We start from the raw sequence: 17,535 nt of genomic DNA on the forward strand, positions 1-17,535 counted from the left end.
CTCAGACGCGTCGCCCGAGTCGCGAGCCGCGCCGCCTCGACGCGCGAAGCTCTCCTCCGCTCCACCAGCATCCCGCCGCACCGCCCACACCATGTACGCCCCGCCACGGCCCGGCCACGCGCCGCCGCAGATGCAGCAGCAGCAGATGCCGCCGCAGATGCAGCAGATGCAGCAGCAGCAGCACGCCCAGATGCAGCACGCCGGCGCCTCGGGCTCGGCGGCGCGCAAGCGCAAGCCCTCGTCGCAGCCGCACCCGGGCGCGCCGCACATGCCCGGCGGCTATGCCTATGCCGGCGCACCCGGCATGCCCATGACGCCGCAGCAGCAGCAGCATCCGTACGCCGGCCCGTACGGCGCGCCGCCGTTCGTGCAGCAGGTGCCGCCGCCGCCGTCGGGCATGGCGTGGGGCACGCGCGACGACGACCGCCTGTCCGACTTTCTGCTCGGTGCGCATGCTAGCGTCTTGACTGGCACCTCATGCTGACGCCTACCTCTGCTAGACGACATGGACCGCGTGACACCGCGCGACCTCGCCGTCGCCCGCTACCGCCGCAACCACGAGCTGCTGCAGGGCGTCTTCGATGCGCGCCGGCTCGGTGCGTCGCTCGAACATCCCTCGTCTGCGCTGCCAGCTCATCTACGCTTGCCCACACAGAGCACCTGCCGCTGCCGCCGCCGTCGCCGTATGCGGACAAGTCGCCGGAGAAGCTGCGCGCCGAGCTCGCTGCGACGCTCGCGGCCACACAGAGCGCCACCGAGGCGCACGCGGCGCGTCTCGAGGCGGTGCGTGCCGATCTGGCGCACGCCGCCGCGCCGCCAGCAAGCAGCAGCAGTGCCGCTCAGGCGCCGCGCGAGCCATGGCAGGAGGCGCCGGGCGAGGGCGAGATCGTGGCCGTCGGCTTCGTGCGCGCCCGCACGCCCGACGAGGTGCGCCGCACGCGCCCGCGCCTCGTGCAGCCCGAGCCTGCCGCCGCTCCGCCGCCGCCGGCCGCGCAGCCGCCGCAGGACACACAGATGGCCACACCGCCGCTGCCACAACAGAGCCCTGCTGTGCCGAGCGCCGCCGCAAGCGTGCCAGCGGTCGCTGCCGCTCCTCTCGCGCCTGCAGCAGTGCAGGACGTGGTGATGCAGCCTGCTCAGGCGGTGGCCGCCGCAGGAACGACAGCACCACCCTCGGTCGCCAGCTCTGCACTTCCGCCAACACAGGCTGTCGCGGTGCCAGAGAGCTCCGTGCCTTCGCTGCCAGCTACGACGGCTGCTGCGGAGGCGCCCTCTTCTGCGCCAAGTGCGCAACAACCGGCAGCACCGGAAGCTGCCTTGCCGCCAAGCGCGCCAGTCGAAGCCGCTGCTGCACCAGCCAGCGCCGCTGTCACCCCGTCTGCCGCACCAGAAGTGGCCGTTCCTGCTCCTGCGGAGGTCAGCGCCCCCTCAACGAGTGCCGACATCAGCGGCACGTCCGACTCGGCGCCAGTTGTGGCACTACCTGTCGCCGAGGCTGCGCCTGTGCCGATCCAGGCTGCTACCAGCTTGACCGGCGCATCAGACAACATCGAGCCGGCTCCTGTCGATGCCGAGAAGGTTGCCGAGTCGGTTGCCGCCGCCGCTGCAGTGCAGACGGAGCCTTCGGCGCCTGCAGCATCGGCAGACGCCAGCGTCTCGGCGCCTAAGCCAGCAGAGACCGCGCCGCCCTCGACCGAGACGGCAGCAGCTCCGGCTGCAGTTGCGCCTCAGACTGCTGGGCCCGCTGCCAGCGCGCCTGGCGAAGCCCCAGCCGCGCCTGCGCCAGCCGAGCCCGTCGCCGTCGATGCAGTGCCAGCCGAGGCCGCGAGCCAGTCGCAATCGGCGGAAGCAGCTGCACCTGGCGATGCGGCACCTCCGGGTGCCTAGCTGCACGGATGTTAACTTGCACGGGCTGTCTGGAATGTCATCGTTGCTCTCGACGCCCCGCATGCTAGCGGACGGGGACCCGACGCGCATGTGCGAGGCAAGACACGGCTGTGGCGGCGCTGGCCTCCGCGCTGTCCTCTCTCTCTCTCTCTCTCTCTCTCTCTCTCTCTCTCGCTGTGTCACTGGCTCTCCCACTGGATTTCAACGCATAGTATTACGTATGCTGCCGGCGCAGAGAGGCAGCCAGGCGAGCTTGTACGCGCAGAGCAGGGCCAGGACGGTGTAGGTGTGTACCTGTGGGGGTGTATGACGAGCCTGAGGGAGCTATGTGACGGTGAAGATGTGTGCCGGGACGGGAAGCAAGGTGGAGAAGCAGAGCCAGATGCAGGCAGTGGCCGAGGAAGCTAAAGCAATGGCGCACGGGCGCGCGAGGGCGTCTGGCCCGTGCAGGAGTGAAGAACAGTCTGAGTGAGAAAAGATCTAGGGATATGGACCGGCGGCGGCATGCGTGGCGGCGAGGCGGCTTAGTTGGCGCCTGGGAGCGGCTTGCCATCGCACGTCCACGAGGCGTCGCGCGAGCCGCGCTGGCCCTGCACCTTGTACGGGTTGAACTTGAGCGCCGAGGCGACCGTCATGATGTTGGCGGCGCTGTAGCCGTTGCTGCGCAGGATGTCGTACGCCTGCGGCATCGTCGTGTCGACGGCCGACTGCACCGTCTCGTGGTTGAGGGCGATGACGTGCTTGGGCGCCTTCTGCTGGCGGTAGCGGGCGAGCGCCGCCTGCACGCCGTCGCCGTTGGCGTCGCCCGAGTCGACGTTCCAGCCGACGACGACGAGGCCCCAGCGGTCGTTGAGGTACTTGACCTGGTCGTCGCGGATCTCGCCGTACGGCGCGCGGATGCAGGCGGGCACGACGCCGAGAATCTTGTACAGCGCGTCCTCCATCAGCTGCACCTGGTTGTCGAGCTGCTGGTTGTTGAGCTGCGGCAGGTGCGGGTGCGACCAGGTGTGCATGCAGATCTGTAGGCGAAAGGAATGAGCAGCAGCGGTGGGACAGGTGCAGCACGGGCAACGCACCTGGTGGCCCTTGGCGTAGGCGTCGCGCAGGCTCGACACGCTGGCCGTGTCGTAGATGCAGCTGGAGCGAGGCCGCCGTGAGCTTGCAGGCCACACACACTCCACACACACACGCGCAGCACGCACCGGTAATTGTTGCCGTTGACAAAGAACGTCGTCTTGCTGCCCTTGTCGCTGAAGAACTGCGAGATGCGCTTCTGGTTCACGTACGGGCCGTCGTCGAAGGTGTAGGCGAAGCTGCGGCTGGCCGAGCCGCGCAGCTGCACGCCCGTGAGGCCGTTGGGCGCGGCGCGGGCGGCGAGGCCGGTGTCGTTCTGCAGCGAGTAGACGCTGTACGAGGCGGGGTCGCGCGAGCGCAGGTCGCGCAGCACGTTGTCCGACAGCGGCGGGAACGCTGCGGGGCTGGGCGACGCGAGGCCGACGGCGGCCAGGCTGGCGAGGATGAGGAGGGAGAAGCGCATGGCTGGCGAGGCTAGACGGGTTAGGACGGAGTGGGAGTGGCGGTGCGGAGGGTGCCGAGGGCGAGCAGCGCGCGCCGCCCGGCGTCTCTTGAGGGATGCGAGCGCCGCGGCCGCGATGGCAGCGGCGCCGCCAAGCTCCGCCAGGTCCAACACACGGCGCAGGCGACTCAGCCCGGCGCATCGGGCCAAGCACGGCGCCAGCGGCCGCACAGCAACGTCCGGCGAGCGGAACTGCGCGGCTGCGGCTGCGGCGACGGAGCGGCGAGCTGGTGATGCTGGCGCGGCACCGCAGCGGACCGCCGCACCCCGAAGCGACACTCTGTGGCGCCGCAACGCCGCGCCGAGCCGCAATCACCGCGCGCACTCACGCCCTCGGCGCTGGCCCTGAGCGCACGGGCGCTGCTGCCGTGCTGCTCCTCTCACCCTCAGCAGCAGCAGCGTTCAGCATCTCCGCCGACACGATGGAGCCCGGCACTGCAGCCAAGCTGCCATGCGTGCACTCCCGCTGCCGCGACGTGCCCTGCGAGCGGCACGGCCGGCGGGCAGGTGCAGCACAGGAGGGAGTTGAGCGAGGCCCCATCCTCATGGCGCAGGCGCAGATCTGCGGCGGCTGCACGCGCGGCGGCACGGCGGCAGCGGCCCGAGCGCAGCAAAGAAGGACGCCCTGCATCTAGACCGCTGGCCCAACCGCAAGGCGCGGCACCTGTCCAGCGCCCGGATGCTGCAGCGCTGCCCTGGCGCCGCGGCGGAGCTGCCCGAGGGGCCAAAGGCGCCTCGGGGCGCCGGCGCGGTGCGCTGGGCCGAACCCTGATTTGGCGCGGCACGGCAAGCGCCGCCCACGCGCCCAGCCTTCAGGCACAGCGCTGCCCGGCGGACGTGCCGCGGCAGCAGCGGACAGCGCCAGACGGGCGGCGGCAGCAGCGCGCGAGCGAAGAAGGCTCGCGGCATGCACCAACGTCGCCTGCGCATGCATCTGCGCCGGCACTCCGAGGGCGGCGGGGAGCGCTGCAACGCGCGCTGACGATGCCGAGCCTGCGCTGCTCTGCTCTGCAGATGCACCGCAGGGCAGGCAGGCGCTTTCGCCTCGCTCGTCTTCCGTCTCGCCGGTGGGTGGTGAGCGCAGCTGATGATGGCGAGATCTCGCTCGGACGGCGGCGCTGACGGCCGGCGCTGAGAGCTGAAACCCGGCGCCGACGCCACACCGTCCGCCGTGGCGCCTTGGCCGTGTCATCGCCTGAAGCACAAGGGTGCGAAATGAAAACAGGCATAGGGTGCGGGCAAGGCCAGGCTGCTCCGCTCGTCCATCGCCGCGCTTTGGCCCTCGCTCCAGCAGGCAGCGCTGCATGATGAGCCGCCGCGACGTTGCGCCGCCGCGGGTACCATCGATCCTGCGGGCTCGCCCGCGCAGGCCAGCTTTGCAGCGGCAGCCGCAGCGCCGCACGGCGTCGCTGCGATGCGGGGACGAGGGCCCGAATCCGCACGCTGCCGCTGCGGCAGGGACAGCCGGCGAGGCGCACCGCGTGCTCTGCGCAGACGCATGAACGAGGCTGCCAGAGCACGAGCTGTCGCCTGCGCTACTGCGACCCTTCCTTGCATCGTGTGCCGTGCTGCCGATCGCTGCTCGCACGTGCACCGAGGCAGCGACTCAGCAGACAGCCCACCAGCCGCTGAGGGAAGCAGGAATGAGGGCTTTCGCTGAGCTGCAAGGCTGCGCAGTCCGGCCGATGGCGGCCCGTGCAGACGCAGGACGCGCATTTGCCGCCACCGCCGCCGGCTGGAGCGGCAGCCCGCGCCTGCAGCAGCCGCCGAGTCGCCCTGTCTCGCACAAGGCACGCCTGCTGTGCGGCGTCTGAGGGTGCCTGTGACGTGCGGTGCCGCGGCGAGGGTGCAGCTCCGACCACATGGGCCGACGCCGCACCCCGACAGCCGCAGCGCAGCGCTGCTCCACTTCTTCAAGCGCAGCAGATCACGACATTTCGGCGGTCGCGAGAACTCAGCAGTGCGGGCGCAGCGCTACCGCTGGCGTTCGGCACCGGCGAGCAGCGGGCGGGCCACTCCACCTCTGCACCTGCGGCAGAGAGCCCAGCTGTCCGGAGCGCCGGGGCGTTCAATCGGGCGAGCGAGCAGTGCACCGCGGCAGCGGAGGGTCCGCAGACTCGACTGCTCCCGCGCCACGCTCCTCTCCTGCGCTGCTGTCGAGAGTGATGAAGTCCACCCGCGAGATGCGCTGCAACGGCTCAGACGCTTCTGAGCGGCTAGTGCCCCTGGGTGCACCCACGAGGAGCGACAGGCGCAGTGCTGCCTTTCAGCCGTGCGCGACATCATCTGGAGGAGCGACACGCGGGCCCAGGGGCAGCTCCACCCGCAGCCGTGCCGCTTCATGAACGCCGCTCTCCACTCTACCCTGCTTCCTGACCCCCACAGCCCGCAACACACTCAAACATGGGCCTCTTCTCTCGCACAAAAGCGCCTCCGACAGGCGCGGTGGCCGCCGATGCCGCACTCTCGGCAGGGCCACGCACCGATGCCGCGGCGGCACAGGAGGCCGACGCCCTCTCGTCTGCCGCCAGCGATGCGCCCGTCGACGCCGACACAGAGAAGCAGCTCAAGCAGGCGGGCAAGTGGGAGACGGACGAGAAGGGCAACCTGGTGCGCGTCACCAGCAAGGAGACGGGCGAGGGCCAGATTGACCTCAAGGTGAGTGGCGGAAGAGGACACGTCGACGTAGCCTCTGATGCCTGGCACGCAGACAATGAGCTGGCAAAAGACTGCAGGCCTCCTCTTCGGAGAGTATGTCTGCCTGGCCATTATCTCGTGAGCGCCGCAAAGGCCGTCTGATGGTGCTGTCTGGCGCTGCCGCTGACGCCCGCAACAAGCTTTCCGTGGGCCTACAAGATCCTCGGGATGGCCGGTGGCATCCTCGCCACGCTTGGTCTGGGCATCATTGCGCTGTATACCAGCATGGTGCGTCTGCGCTGCCCCCCCTTGCCAAATTCCAACAGCACACGCTGAAGCTGGGGCGACGCCAGACGCTGTGGCGCTACTGCATGAAGTACCCTGCCACGCTGCACATTGCCGATCTGGGCTATCAGATCTTCGGCAAGTCGTGGCTGGCGTACGAGCTGACTGCTATTGCTCTGCTGCTCAACAGTGAGTACGGGATCTATATGCCCTGCTGGTGGCTGCTGACCTCGCCGTTCCAGACACGGTGCGCCCGAAGTAGCCTTCCCTCGCCTCGTGCTGCTGCTGACTGGCGCGTCCCTCTCGGCATTGCAGTTCATCATGGGTGTGCGTGCCGCTTTCTCTTGGTGCTGATTGCCCATGACTCACACCTGTCGCCCCTCACAGCTGCATACGCTCACCGGCAGCGAGATTCTCAACGTGCTCTCGGGACACGGCACCTGCACGCTCGTCTTCTCGATTGTGATCATGGTGCGTTGCGCCGACCAGCGGACCTCATCACAACAGCTGAGCCCGATGACCGCAGGTCGTGTGCATCCTTGGCACGCTGCCAAGGAAGCTCGAGCATGTCGCCGTCATGGGCATCGTCTCCGCCAGTGCGTAGCCACGTCTTGCCCTGCGGAGCGCGGCTGATAAGCGTCCGGCGCCCCGCAGTCAGCATGGGCATCTCGATCCTGCTGCTGCTCATCTTCACCGGCATCGGCGGCCGCGAGCCGGCGGGCTTTGACCCTGCCGAGCCGGTGTACATCACCGCGTGGGCACCCAAGGGCACGACATTTGTGCAGGGCTTCAACGCGTTCCTCAACATTCTCTTCACCTGGGTCGGACAGATCTGCTACCCGTCGTTCATCGCCGAGATGAAGAACCCGGAGGACTTCCCCAAGGCGTGAGTGCAAGAAGCGCGGCGCCGCCTGATGCGCCACTGACTCCTCTGCGTCAGCCTCTACGCCGTGACAGCGATGGAGATGACCCTCTTCACGCTCGTCGGCGTCTTTGTGTACGCCTTCTGCGGGCAGTACACCGAGACGCCTGCCGTCGCTGTGCTGCCGCGCGTGTTCAAGCAGATCAGCTTTGCCTTTGTGCTGCCGACGACGATCATCATCGGCATCATCTACGCGCAAGTCGTGGCCAAGTACCTCTTCTCGCGCTTCACGATCGGCACCAAGCACTACTCGTCGAACTCGCTGCGCAGCTGGGCCATCTGGATCGGCTGCGTCTCGAGCACGTGGCTCTTCGGATGGGTCATTGGCGAGTCGGTGCCCTTCTTCGGCGTGCTGCTCAGCCTCATGTCGGCGCTCTTCGACGGCTTCTTTGGCTTCATCTTCTGGGGCCTGGCGTGGTTCGAGCTCAACCGCGGCAGCACGTGGAAGGGCCAGGGATGGCGGCGCAAGGCCGAGGCGGTGAGTGATGCCGCAGCGTGTCTGAGTGGCTAGCCCCTGACGCGCCTCGCCCTCCCACCCAGGCCTTCAACGTGTTCCTCATCATCGCCGGCGTGTTCTGCTTCGGTCCAGGTCTCTATACCAGCGTGCAGGTGCGTGTGTGCTTGCCAGCGATGCTGCGATTCGTGTGCTGACGCGGCGGACGCGCAGGCCATCATCGACAGCTATGCCACGGGCGCCGTCAAGCGGCCGTTCACCTGCGGTGAGTCGCACGCACGCGCCTCTCTCGCTCGTGGCTCACACCCTGCTCAGCCGACAACTCCATCTAGACGTGCGCACACTCGCCATGTCTCGTCTCGTCGCGCCGCGGTCTCTGTCGCGCTGTCGCCGCCTCTTTGTGTACGCAAGTAATGCAATGCCTAAGCTCTATGGTAAACAAGACAGGGCCACGGGTGCAGAGGGAAGAGAGGAGCGTGACGAATATAGGCGCTCTACGGGGCGAGGAAAGCAGCAGATCGGGTTCTAGCAGGAAGGGCAGGCCAGGGCGCGCCTAGAACCAGTCGCCGTGCTGCTTGCAGGCGTCGGCGACCTTCTTGAAGCCGGCGATGTTGGCGCCCTGGCAGAGCGACGGCAGCTCGCCGCCGTCGGAGAACTCCTTGCCGGTCTCGTAGCAGAGCGTGTAGCAGTCGAGCATGCTGCAGGACGAGGAGGGTCAGCTGCGGCCGCAGCAGTGCACACGTCGACCACTCACATGTCCTTGAGCTTCTGGTCGACCTCCTCGGGCTTCCACTGCAGGCGCTGCGAGTTCTGCGCCATCTCGAGGCCCGACACGGCCACGCCGCCCGAGTTGGCCGCCTTGCCCGGGCCGTACCAGCAGCCCTGCTTGCCCTTGGTCTTGCGCGACTTCTCCATCACGTCAATGGCGCCCTGGTCGCAGCCCATGTTGGAGCCCTCGGCGACGAAGCGGCAGCCGCGCTTGAGCGCCTCCTCGGCGTCGGACGCGTCCATCTCGTTCTGCGTGGCGCACGGCAGAGCCACGTCGTAGCTGCAGAGGGGTCAGCTATGCGCACGACATGGCTTCGTGCGCGACTCACGCAGGCACGAGCTTCCACGGGCGCGCGGCGTCCTTGTGGAACTTGAGGCTGCCGCCCTTGTCGCCAAACGTCTCGAGCTCCTTGCGCGCGTACTTGATCTCGTAGATCTTCTGCACGTCCTCCTTGCTGAAGCCCTCCTCGCCCGTGGCGATGAGCGCGCCCTTGGAGTCGCTGAACGAGAGCACCGTGGCGCCGAGCTCCATGCACTTGAGCGCGGCCCACTGCGCGACCTGGCCCGAGCCCGAGATGGCGACCTTCTTGCCCTTGAAGCCGTCGGCCTCGCCGGCGGCGCGCAGCATGTGCTCGACGTAGTAGACGACGCCGTAGCCGGTAGCCTGGCGGGTGATCAGCGCATGCATGTCTGCGCGCATCCACTGCTGCTCACCTCGGGGCGCACGTGCGAGCCTCCCCAGTCGAGCGCCTTGCCCGTCATCATGCCGACCCACTCGTTGCGGATCGCCTTGTACTGCCCGAAGAGGAAGCCGCCCTCGCGCGTCGAGAAGCCGATGTCGCCGGCGGGAATGTCGGTGTCAGCGCCGATGTGGCGCGAGAGCTCGGTTGCGAAGGCCTGGTGTAGGTGCGAGTGTCAGTCTTCGGCAGGGCAGGCAGGGCAAGCGCAGCAGTGCAACTGCTGCAGAGCAGCGACAGAAAGGCCACATTGGGACAGGCGCAGCAGTCCAGCCGCAGCAAGGCAATCGTAGCAAAGAACAGTACTCAAGACCGGTGCACGCACGGCAAAAGCACGCGAGCCGGCCTCCGCGCGCGCGCGCGCATCGCGAGGGTCCCGCCGCGCGCGCAAACGGAGTAGGTCGCTTGGCCCTCACGCGCATCTCTCGCACTCGCACTAGACTCGCACTCACCTTGACGAAGCGGCGCACCTCGGCGTCGCTCTTGCCCTTGGGGTCAAAGTCGGAGCCGCCCTTGCCGCCGCCCATGCTGAGGCCGGTGAGGGCGTTCTTGAACGTCTGCTCGAAGCCGAGGAACTTGAGGATCGACAGGTTCACCGTGGGGTGCAGGCGCAGGCCGCCCTTGTACGGGCCGAGTGCCGAGTTGTACTGAGGCAAGAGTCAGCCGCTGCAGTGCGGGCGCTGCGATTTCCTTGCCGCTGCTCTGCCCCACCACTCACCTGCACGCGGTACGCGCGGTTCACCTGCGCCTGGTGCTTGTCGTCCTCCCACACGACGCGGAACTGGATGATGCGCTCGGGGATCTGGATGATCTCAAATGCCTTCTTGTACTCGGGGTACTTCTCGAAGAAGGGCGCCAGCGTGCTCTCGACCTCGTGCAGGGCCTGGCGAGAGGGTCAGTGCGGCGGCAGAGAGGTGGAGGTCCACGCTGCACTGCTTACCTGCTCGAACTCGGGCTCGGAGGGAAGGTTGGACATGGCGGGTAAGATGTGTGCGGGGTGCAGGGGGATGGATGTGGTGCGGAGGCAAGAGTGCGGAGGGCGCTGCGGGCGCTTTGAGGCGGGGGGCAAGGGCAAGGCGGAGGGCGAGAAAGTTGCGCCGCTGCCGCTGTCTGCTCGCCGCCGGCATCGTCGAGTCAGCCGCCACGCCGCATCGCCGACTCTCGAGCCGAGGCAAGCCTGCGCCTCCGGGACGGCGTCGAGCGCGCGTTGGTCCATGCGCCATCGCCGAGCCATCGCCGCCGCCGTCTGCCGCACCGCGCACGCGACCGCCGCTGATCTCTGTTTGTATCAGATGCTTGAGTAGCGCCGCCTCGCTGTAATGCACTGACGTCGGGCCTGCCCGGGAAGCGTCGCCAGCCGCCAGCGCCGGAGCAGTGCGGCAAGACGGCGGCCTCGGCGGGCACAAGGGACGCAGGACGGCGTTGGCCCGGCAAGCGGCAGGCGGGAAGAAAGGTCGAGCGGATGCGGCGCGGATGGCCGAGAAGATCGCCCTCGCCGCCCTCGTGCTCGTGCAGCACCTTATCATGCGCGCCCTTATCGCGCTCGCTCCCGCCGCCAGCCAGCCACAGCGCAGCCGCGGGCCGCGTCGGCCGACGAGCGCCGCGCCGCGCCGCACCGGCACCGAGCTCCAGACGCGCGGGACTCGGCACCTCTGCCTGCCCTCCTGACCACCATCCGCTCAGCCGCTGCCGCCACGAAAGCTACAACACGTCTATTGCATCGCAGGCTGCTGCCGATCTCAACGGTGACGGTGAAGTACTGGCTGGGAAAAGTGCGGGAACGAACGGCCGAGAGCGTGCTGCGCGGCCGCGCCTACACGCGCCGGCACTCCCAGCACGAGGCGTACATGTTGACGCCGTCAATCGGCTTGCCCGTCTCGCGCACGTGGATCGGGCGCGTCTGGAAGCCGAGCAGCTCGAAGCGCTGCACGTACCACGGGCGCCGGCCGGCGGAGCGGAAGAAGACGGCGCCGCCGGGCGCAATGCAGCGCGCCAGCTCGACGATCTCGCGGTCCAGGTCGCTGACGCTCTTGTCGGCGTCGTTGCGCGCCTGCTTGAGCGTCGGTGCCGGCTGCGAGGCGGGCACGGGGTCATACCAGTCCATGTGGTCCATCGTCTGGAGCGAAGGGCATCAGCGGAGCTCGCGGCACCACGCCTCGCTCGACTCACGACGGCACGCGTCAGGCTCGCATCCTCGAGGCCGCGCAGCACATTGACGATCGAGTCGGTGTGCAGGCGGAACGAGTCGAGGCGGCGGCACGCGTCCTCCTTGAGCAGCTTGAAGCTGGCCTCCTTGAGGTACAGCGGGCACGACTCCTTGGAGTAGTTGCCCATCAGGCACAGGCGGTACCAGTAGTTCTCCGTCGAGAAGAGGCCGCGGCCCGGAATGGCGTCGAGGGTGTCGATGGCGTACTGCTCGACGCTGACGCCCTCGTTGAGGAAGCAGTTCATCTGGTTGACGGGCACGCCGAGCGCGTTCCACAGGAACGCCGGGTTCGAGAGGAACCAGCGGATGAGCGGGCGGTTGATGATGGTGCCGCGCAGCCGCCGGTTCCACAGGCGCTGCTGCTCCTCGATCGACGTCGCGTTGCACACGGCCTTGACGTCCTTGTTGACGCGGCCGATGGTGAAGGCCGCCTTGCCGAGGCGCAGCGCGTGGCCCGAGTAGCCGCGGAAGTAGAAGTTGCGGTCGAAGGCGGCCGTGTTGAGGCGCCAGAACTGGTATGCGTGCGAGGAGAGGTACGGCGAGATCTTCGTGTCGAGGAGCGTGCGGAAGTCGGCGTGCTTGCCCTCGCCGAAGAGCGCCCAGAACTCGTCGTACGACAGCGCGGCGATGCAGGCCAGCTTCAGCTCGAGGATGTGGCCCTGGCACGGGTTCATGTCGACGCAGTGGATGCGCTTCGGCTGGCCCGCGATGGCATAGTGCAGCGCGTTGCAGCCGGCGGACGTGATGCACAGCACCGAGTCGTCCTTGCCAATGTCGAAGTGCTCCATGTCGACGTACGGGTCCTCCCACGCGAAGCCCTGCGCAGCGCGTGTGAGTGGAGCACCAAGGCGACAAGCCGCGGGGAAGCTCACGTAGATCCAGGTGCGGAACTGGCTCGCAAACTCGTTGTCGACTGCGGGGCAGGATCAGCGACAGGCCCGCTCGCCGATCTTCGCTCGCACTCACCGAAAGGCAGGCGCCATTGACGCTGCGCGGAGGCAGAGTAGTCAGCAAACGCACACGAGGCCTCCCAGGCGCTGCACTCACGCGCTGGTAGTGGAAGCTGCTGAGCGGGATCTGCGGGCCGAGGTCAAGGCGGCACGAGGAGCTCGCGCCCGAGCGTGCGCTCTCGTCGCCGTCCGAGCCGCGCCGGCGCACGACGCCCGAGATCTTGACGTCAGACAGCGAGTGCGCGCTCGAGAGGGAGCGCTCCAGGTTCTTCTCCGAGAGCTGCTGCTGCGTCTTGGCATTCTCGAGCAGGTGCGAGAAGGAGAGCTCCGGGAAGGAGGGCGGGCAGATCACGCGGTTGCCGGCCTCCACCTCAAACGCCTCAATGGCCGCAGTCGTGTCGCGCTGGCGCGAGCAGCCGAGCCAGATGTAGTACGGGCTGGAGAGGTGTCAGCGCCAGCGCGACTCAGCGCGCTCAAGGCCAACGCACATGCGAACGATGAAGGGAATGATGAAGTTGTTGCGGCCGTTGTAGCACTTGATCGTGCCGAACTTGTACTCGAGGTAGTCTGGAGGCCGAGGCGTGAGCACAGCGCCCTTGCGCGCCGCCTCGGAGGGGCACTTACCGCGGCGCGCCGGGTGCAGCTCGACGTGGTCAAGCTCAAACCAGTGCGACCAGAAGAAGCGCGAGAGCCAGCCGCACTGGCGGCGCGTGTCGCCGCCGATGAGCGCGCTCTTGTCTGCCGAGGGCGCCGAGCGGCCCGAGACGTAGAAGTCCACGACGCCGTACACGCCCGTCTCGGTGTCGAGCATCGACTCGATGCGGTCCATGACGGCGTAGAACGGCGGGATCTGCGCAAGCAGTGAGTGGTCAGCTCTGCTGCTTCTACATCGCACGCTCCTCTGCCAAGGCTCACCATCGAGATCGAGTACGAGCACGTGAACAGGTCGACCTTGCGGCCCTGCGGCAGGCCGGGCAGCTCGAACTCCTTGGCGTCCTGGCAGAGCACCTGCACGTTCTTCAGGCCCTTGGCGGCGAAGCGGCGGCGCGCGACCTCGAGCAGCGGCTCGCACAGGTCGATGAGGTAGATCTGCGAGAGCTCCTCGAGCGGGAAGTACTTTGCCATCTCCTCGATGTTCCAGCCTGTGCGCTCGGGTCAGCACGAGCTGCGCTGCACTACTGCCGCACGCTGCCGCTCACCGGTGCCGCCGCCAATGTCGACCCACACAAGCGGCTTGCCGGGGTTCGTGCGCTGCATCTCGCGCAGCTGCGCCGCGCAGAGCCTGCCAGAGGGCGTGAGCTCGTGTCTGAGCGTGCGAGGATGCGGCACACTCACTTGAGCATCGTGCGGCGGCCACGCAGCAGGCCGCTGCGCGTCGCATCGTAGACTGCGAGGCGGATGCAATGAGCCCGTGGATGCAAGACAGCGCTGCTCCTGAGCCGCACTCACCGCCGGCCTGGCCCTGGTAGAAGCGGTCGAGGCGCTCGCTCTGGTTCTTGCCGCTGCCGATGGGTGCGAGGAAGCAGTGGTAGGCAAAGGCGAGCGCCGTGCGTGCGCCGGGAAAGAGCGCAACGACGGCGGCGAGCACGGAAGCGACGGCGACGGCCCACGAGGCGGGCACGAAGAAGCGCGAGTGGACAAGCCACGCCGGCGCATAGGGCGCCGCGAGGTGCTGCGGCGAGAGGCTGAACATGAGGGGCCAGACACAGAGTAGACTGGAGGCGGGATGTGGACGACGTGGTGGTGGAGAGAGAAGAGCAGAGGCGAGTGGCAGCCGCTCGTGTGAGTCGCAGAAAGCGAGCGCAAGGAACACTGCGCGAGCGAGCGTGCGCACGAGCCCGCTGCCGGCGCCCGGTTCGGTACGGTACAGTGACGGCCTGCTCCTGGCCGGCCAGCGCACGGCAGCGCTCTCGAGCCTCGGGCAGGGAACGACGTCGAATGCGCACGGGGCGCACTGCCACGCAACAAGACTGGCGCTGTGCGGCGAGCGAGAAGAACAGGCCGAGAGGGCGCGGGGTGCCGTCACTCGGCTCGGACGCCACGAAGCACAGCGCGGCCGGCCGGCCTCCTCGGCGGCAGCATTGCTGGCCACGCCGGCGCTCAGTGTGCGCCGTCGCTGCGGCTGCTCGGTGCGAGAGCACGAGGGCTGCTCCGGAGATCCAACATCACGACGCGCCGGCGGGCAGAGAGCGGACGGAGGCTGGGGAAGGAGCGGAGGCAGGAAGGCTGGGCGCCGAGGGGAAGCGCCGCGCTCGCACACTGCTCCCGTGCAGGTGCCTGCTTGATCGGCGACGCCAAAATTCTGCGCACGGGCCACGCCGCGTCCTCCGCGCCGCGCCTCCCAGTCTGAGTCCAGTCCGCCTCTGCTCCTTCTCGCGACTCGCTGCTCCCGCTGCCGCCTCGGCGCCGTATTCAACACTGCGAATATGCCTGCGTTGGGCCCTCTTCATCTCCGCTAGCCTGCCAGCTAGGCGACTACTCGCCTCGAGCGAACGAGATGCAACGGCGCCGCGCCGAGACGCGAGCTCTCGAGGATGGCGCGCCGGTGCCGGCGGCAAAGCGCACGTTCGCAGCGCACGTGTCGCCCGCCGCCGCCAACGCGCATGAGGGGCACAGCCCGCCATCATGCCGCCGCCGCCGCCTTATGCTCGCTTCCTGCTTTGGCGCCGGGCTCAAGCGACAGCATCACCGAGGTGATGGTGCAGCTCGGCGAAAGTGAGCCTCTGAAACAGACGCGACTGCAAGGGGAGCACCTTCGGAGCTGATGCTGTGGGCGTGTGACCGCCGCGGAGTCGGGCAGCGAGAGGTCGCCGTGTTCCGAGGTGGCCGACGCAAGCTCGCTGCTGGAAGAAAGAGGTTGAGCTTCGGCTGTTCGTGCCGCATATCCACAGTCGCCAGCGCTGTAGTCACGCTTCCCTTCGAGGACGTCCGGACCGGGAGGGAGTGTCACGAACCGGCAGGAGAAAGGGGCCCACTCGGTGCGCGAGCTACAAAGCCTGGCCTAGATCACGTCCCTCGTGCACCTTCAGTGGTCTAGAAAGTGTAGCATTGAATGTTTGATGGTGACTTGAGCGAGAAGGATGCATGTCGCATGTGCGAGCAACGGAGAATGGAGAGAGTCAGGCGTGATTGTGGAGCAAGAGTCTTGGAAGCGTGACGGGGTCGATGGGGCATGAAGCGAAGCAAAGGAAGCTGCGGGCTCGACGAGCACTCAGTCGCACTCCATCGCATCGTCGGCGGCGTCGCTGGTGTTGAGCCAGAGCACGCCGCTGGTGTCGTTCTGCTTGGGCGGCGCCGGCCAAGGCGCTGTGCCAAACGCCTGCGCTCCAGCTGCAGGAGCGCCGTACGCCGAGCCGAATGCGTACGCAGCGTCTGGCGATTGCGAGGTCGGAGGCGCTGACGCAGGTGTAGTCGAGTATGATGATGCGGCATCGCTTTGCTTCTGCGCAGCATTGGCGTCGAACGCAAAGGCGCCGCTAAGATGCGGCTGCAAGATCTCCTCGGGACTCCGCCAGAGCACGAGAGCGGCGGCAGTCTGCTGCTTCGTAGGCGTCGAGGACCCGCTGTTACGTGCCGAGCCACCGCTGCTACGCGGCTTCTTCGTCTCGCGCCGGGCGGAGGCTCCGCTGCCGAGGCCCAGAGCGGCGGCGGAGCGGTCGCGTGCCATGGCCCCCCTCAGCTCCTCCAGCTTGGCAAGCAGCGCCGTGTTGATGTGCAGCTCCTCGTCGGCAGACGGCATCGGCGGACTTGATGGCAGCGCCTGGCCACGGCGAGTGGCCTCCTCCCGCTGCGCCCGCATCGCCGCCCGCACTGCGGCAGCGGCATGCTCCTCTGCCGCCTCGTCGTCCGATGACGTGTCCTCCAGGCTCGTTACGAGCACACGATGCCTGTCGAGGTTGATGCTCGAGGGACCGCGCCGAGCGCGCATCTCCATGTCGTGCGGCGCTGGCGACGTCTCAAGCACAGCTGCAGGCATGGCCTCTGGTCGTGGGAACGGCGGGTGGTGTGCTCTCGCCGGTGAGGACGGCGGCGCCGGCGGCGGTGGGCCCTGCTGCTGCTGCAGCTCAAGCAGGTGCTGTTGGGCCGCAGCATCTGCAGCGAGCGACAGAGACATACAGCGCATCGTGCGTCCAAGATCTGCCTCCGTCTCGGTGTCGAGGTGTGCACGCTTGCGCGGGCGGTGCAGCGGCGCATCGGCGGAGCGCTGCTCGGCCTCGGTGCTCGTGCCGGCGTCCGAGTCGGCATCGTAGTCCTGAGCAGGCGGCGCGCTCAGCAGAGCGCCTTAATACGTGGTGTACGTACGACTCACATATTCAGATGGAGGCAAGGAAGAGGTCGATGCCGCTGGGTACAGCGCCGAGGCAGTGTCGTCCCAGACATCCCAGCCCGACGTGGCCGCGTGCGGCGAGCCGGCCCGCGGCCGCGTGTCGAATGCATGGCGGTTGGACTCCGCAGTCGGGTGCTGCGAGGCGCGGCAGCCCGTAGCCGAAGGAGGCAGAGCGGCTGCGCGTGACCGCTTGCGTGCGGCAATGGGCCGGCTGCTGCTGCCGGCGCCATCGAGCGTGTAGAAGCTGGACGACATGGCGCAAGGCGAGTCACCGATGGATGACCGGAGGGGCGAGAAGGTGCTGTGCGCTGAGGATAGATGCTGCTAGTTGGGAGAGACGGGCATGCCAGAAGAGGGGGGAGATGGCAGTGCAACGAGGCACGAGGCAGAGGGATGGAGATGGTGGAGGGCAGAGGTGAGGGCTGCGTGCCTTGTGCGTCAGCGGAGTTCAGCCGCGACACGCGCCGCGCGCAGCCCGTTGAGTGCACCACGGCCAAACTGCCACCCTGCCCCTGGCACAGCATCGTCTCTGCGGCTTGCACGAAATCTCAGCATTAGACACGCTCACGACACAGACCACAGCTGCATTCTGCTTGTGACTCTGGCGCCCAGCGACACCGGTCCTGGGTGGGCGAACGGCTGGGCGAGAGCGGACGTCTCGAAAATTCGAGGAGGCGCCGGCCGCGAGTCAGAGTTCGTCAGGGTCCAGAGCCCGAGTCCCGAGGTCGGCCAGCCGCCTCATCTCGGGTCCACTCGACTCTGCTTCCATCTGCGACGTCTGTGCTC

The 17,535-nt window shown here is 67.9% G+C and overlaps 7 protein-coding genes across 7 annotated transcripts; 2 read left to right on the top strand and 5 right to left on the bottom strand.

Annotated features, from left to right (window-relative positions):
• Nucleotides 1-70: 70 nt before the first annotated feature.
• On the top strand, nucleotides 71-2,094 carry FA09DRAFT_346233 (hypothetical protein). The gene is made up of 3 exons (XM_025744736.1): nucleotides 71-446; nucleotides 501-596; nucleotides 656-2,094. Exons 1-3 carry the CDS (start codon nucleotides 92-94, stop codon nucleotides 1,885-1,887), a joined length of 1,683 nt encoding a protein of 560 aa, XP_025597986.1. The 5' UTR covers nucleotides 71-91; the 3' UTR covers nucleotides 1,888-2,094.
• A 317-nt stretch (nucleotides 2,095-2,411) lies between these two features.
• FA09DRAFT_334468 (glycoside hydrolase/deacetylase) lies at nucleotides 2,412-3,424 on the bottom strand (the record flags this gene model as incomplete). The annotated part of the gene is made up of 3 exons (XM_025743734.1): nucleotides 2,412-2,906; nucleotides 2,964-3,024; nucleotides 3,090-3,424. 3 exons carry the CDS (start codon nucleotides 3,422-3,424, stop codon nucleotides 2,412-2,414), a joined length of 891 nt encoding a protein of 296 aa, XP_025597987.1.
• A 1,194-nt stretch (nucleotides 3,425-4,618) lies between these two features.
• FA09DRAFT_44308 (hypothetical protein) lies at nucleotides 4,619-5,523 on the bottom strand. The gene has a single exon (XM_025745668.1). It carries the CDS (start codon nucleotides 5,177-5,179, stop codon nucleotides 4,652-4,654), a length of 528 nt encoding a protein of 175 aa, XP_025597988.1. The 5' UTR covers nucleotides 5,180-5,523; the 3' UTR covers nucleotides 4,619-4,651.
• A 635-nt stretch (nucleotides 5,524-6,158) lies between these two features.
• On the top strand, nucleotides 6,159-8,175 carry FA09DRAFT_298076 (hypothetical protein; the record flags this gene model as incomplete). The annotated part of the gene is made up of 10 exons (XM_025740232.1): nucleotides 6,159-6,238; nucleotides 6,301-6,388; nucleotides 6,454-6,574; nucleotides 6,645-6,661; nucleotides 6,773-6,856; nucleotides 6,912-6,981; nucleotides 7,040-7,271; nucleotides 7,326-7,785; nucleotides 7,848-7,916; nucleotides 7,975-8,175. 10 exons carry the CDS (start codon nucleotides 6,159-6,161, stop codon nucleotides 8,173-8,175), a joined length of 1,422 nt encoding a protein of 473 aa, XP_025597989.1.
• Nucleotides 8,176-8,214: 39 nt separating this feature from the next.
• FA09DRAFT_330363 (glutamate dehydrogenase) lies at nucleotides 8,215-10,738 on the bottom strand. Its single transcript, XM_025742572.1, has 7 exons — nucleotides 10,207-10,738; nucleotides 9,985-10,149; nucleotides 9,719-9,913; nucleotides 9,244-9,426; nucleotides 8,859-9,193; nucleotides 8,516-8,809; nucleotides 8,215-8,459 (listed from the first exon to the last, which is right to left on the bottom strand). The coding sequence occupies exons 1-7, from the start codon at nucleotides 10,498-10,500 to the stop codon at nucleotides 8,315-8,317; spliced, it is 1,611 nt and encodes a 536-aa protein (XP_025597990.1). The 5' UTR covers nucleotides 10,501-10,738; the 3' UTR covers nucleotides 8,215-8,314.
• Nucleotides 10,739-11,079: 341 nt separating this feature from the next.
• On the bottom strand, nucleotides 11,080-14,115 carry FA09DRAFT_297955 (hypothetical protein; the record flags this gene model as incomplete). Its single annotated transcript, XM_025740226.1, has 11 exons — nucleotides 11,080-11,382; nucleotides 11,436-12,290; nucleotides 12,345-12,385; nucleotides 12,439-12,460; nucleotides 12,520-12,859; nucleotides 12,911-12,989; nucleotides 13,047-13,272; nucleotides 13,338-13,564; nucleotides 13,622-13,704; nucleotides 13,758-13,809; nucleotides 13,872-14,115. 11 exons carry the CDS (start codon nucleotides 14,113-14,115, stop codon nucleotides 11,080-11,082), a joined length of 2,472 nt encoding a protein of 823 aa, XP_025597991.1.
• A 1,332-nt stretch (nucleotides 14,116-15,447) lies between these two features.
• Nucleotides 15,448-17,309, bottom strand: FA09DRAFT_330365 (hypothetical protein). Its single transcript, XM_025742573.1, has 2 exons — nucleotides 16,732-17,309; nucleotides 15,448-16,674 (listed from the first exon to the last, which is right to left on the bottom strand). Exons 1-2 carry the CDS (start codon nucleotides 17,002-17,004, stop codon nucleotides 15,634-15,636), a joined length of 1,314 nt encoding a protein of 437 aa, XP_025597992.1. The 5' UTR covers nucleotides 17,005-17,309; the 3' UTR covers nucleotides 15,448-15,633.
• Nucleotides 17,310-17,535: the final 226 nt, after the last annotated feature.

Source organism: Tilletiopsis washingtonensis (assembly GCF_003144115.1).
Source record: "Tilletiopsis washingtonensis strain MCA 4186 unplaced genomic scaffold FA09scaffold_12, whole genome shotgun sequence".
In the NCBI taxonomy this organism is placed as follows: Eukaryota; Fungi; Basidiomycota; class Exobasidiomycetes; order Entylomatales; genus Tilletiopsis; species Tilletiopsis washingtonensis.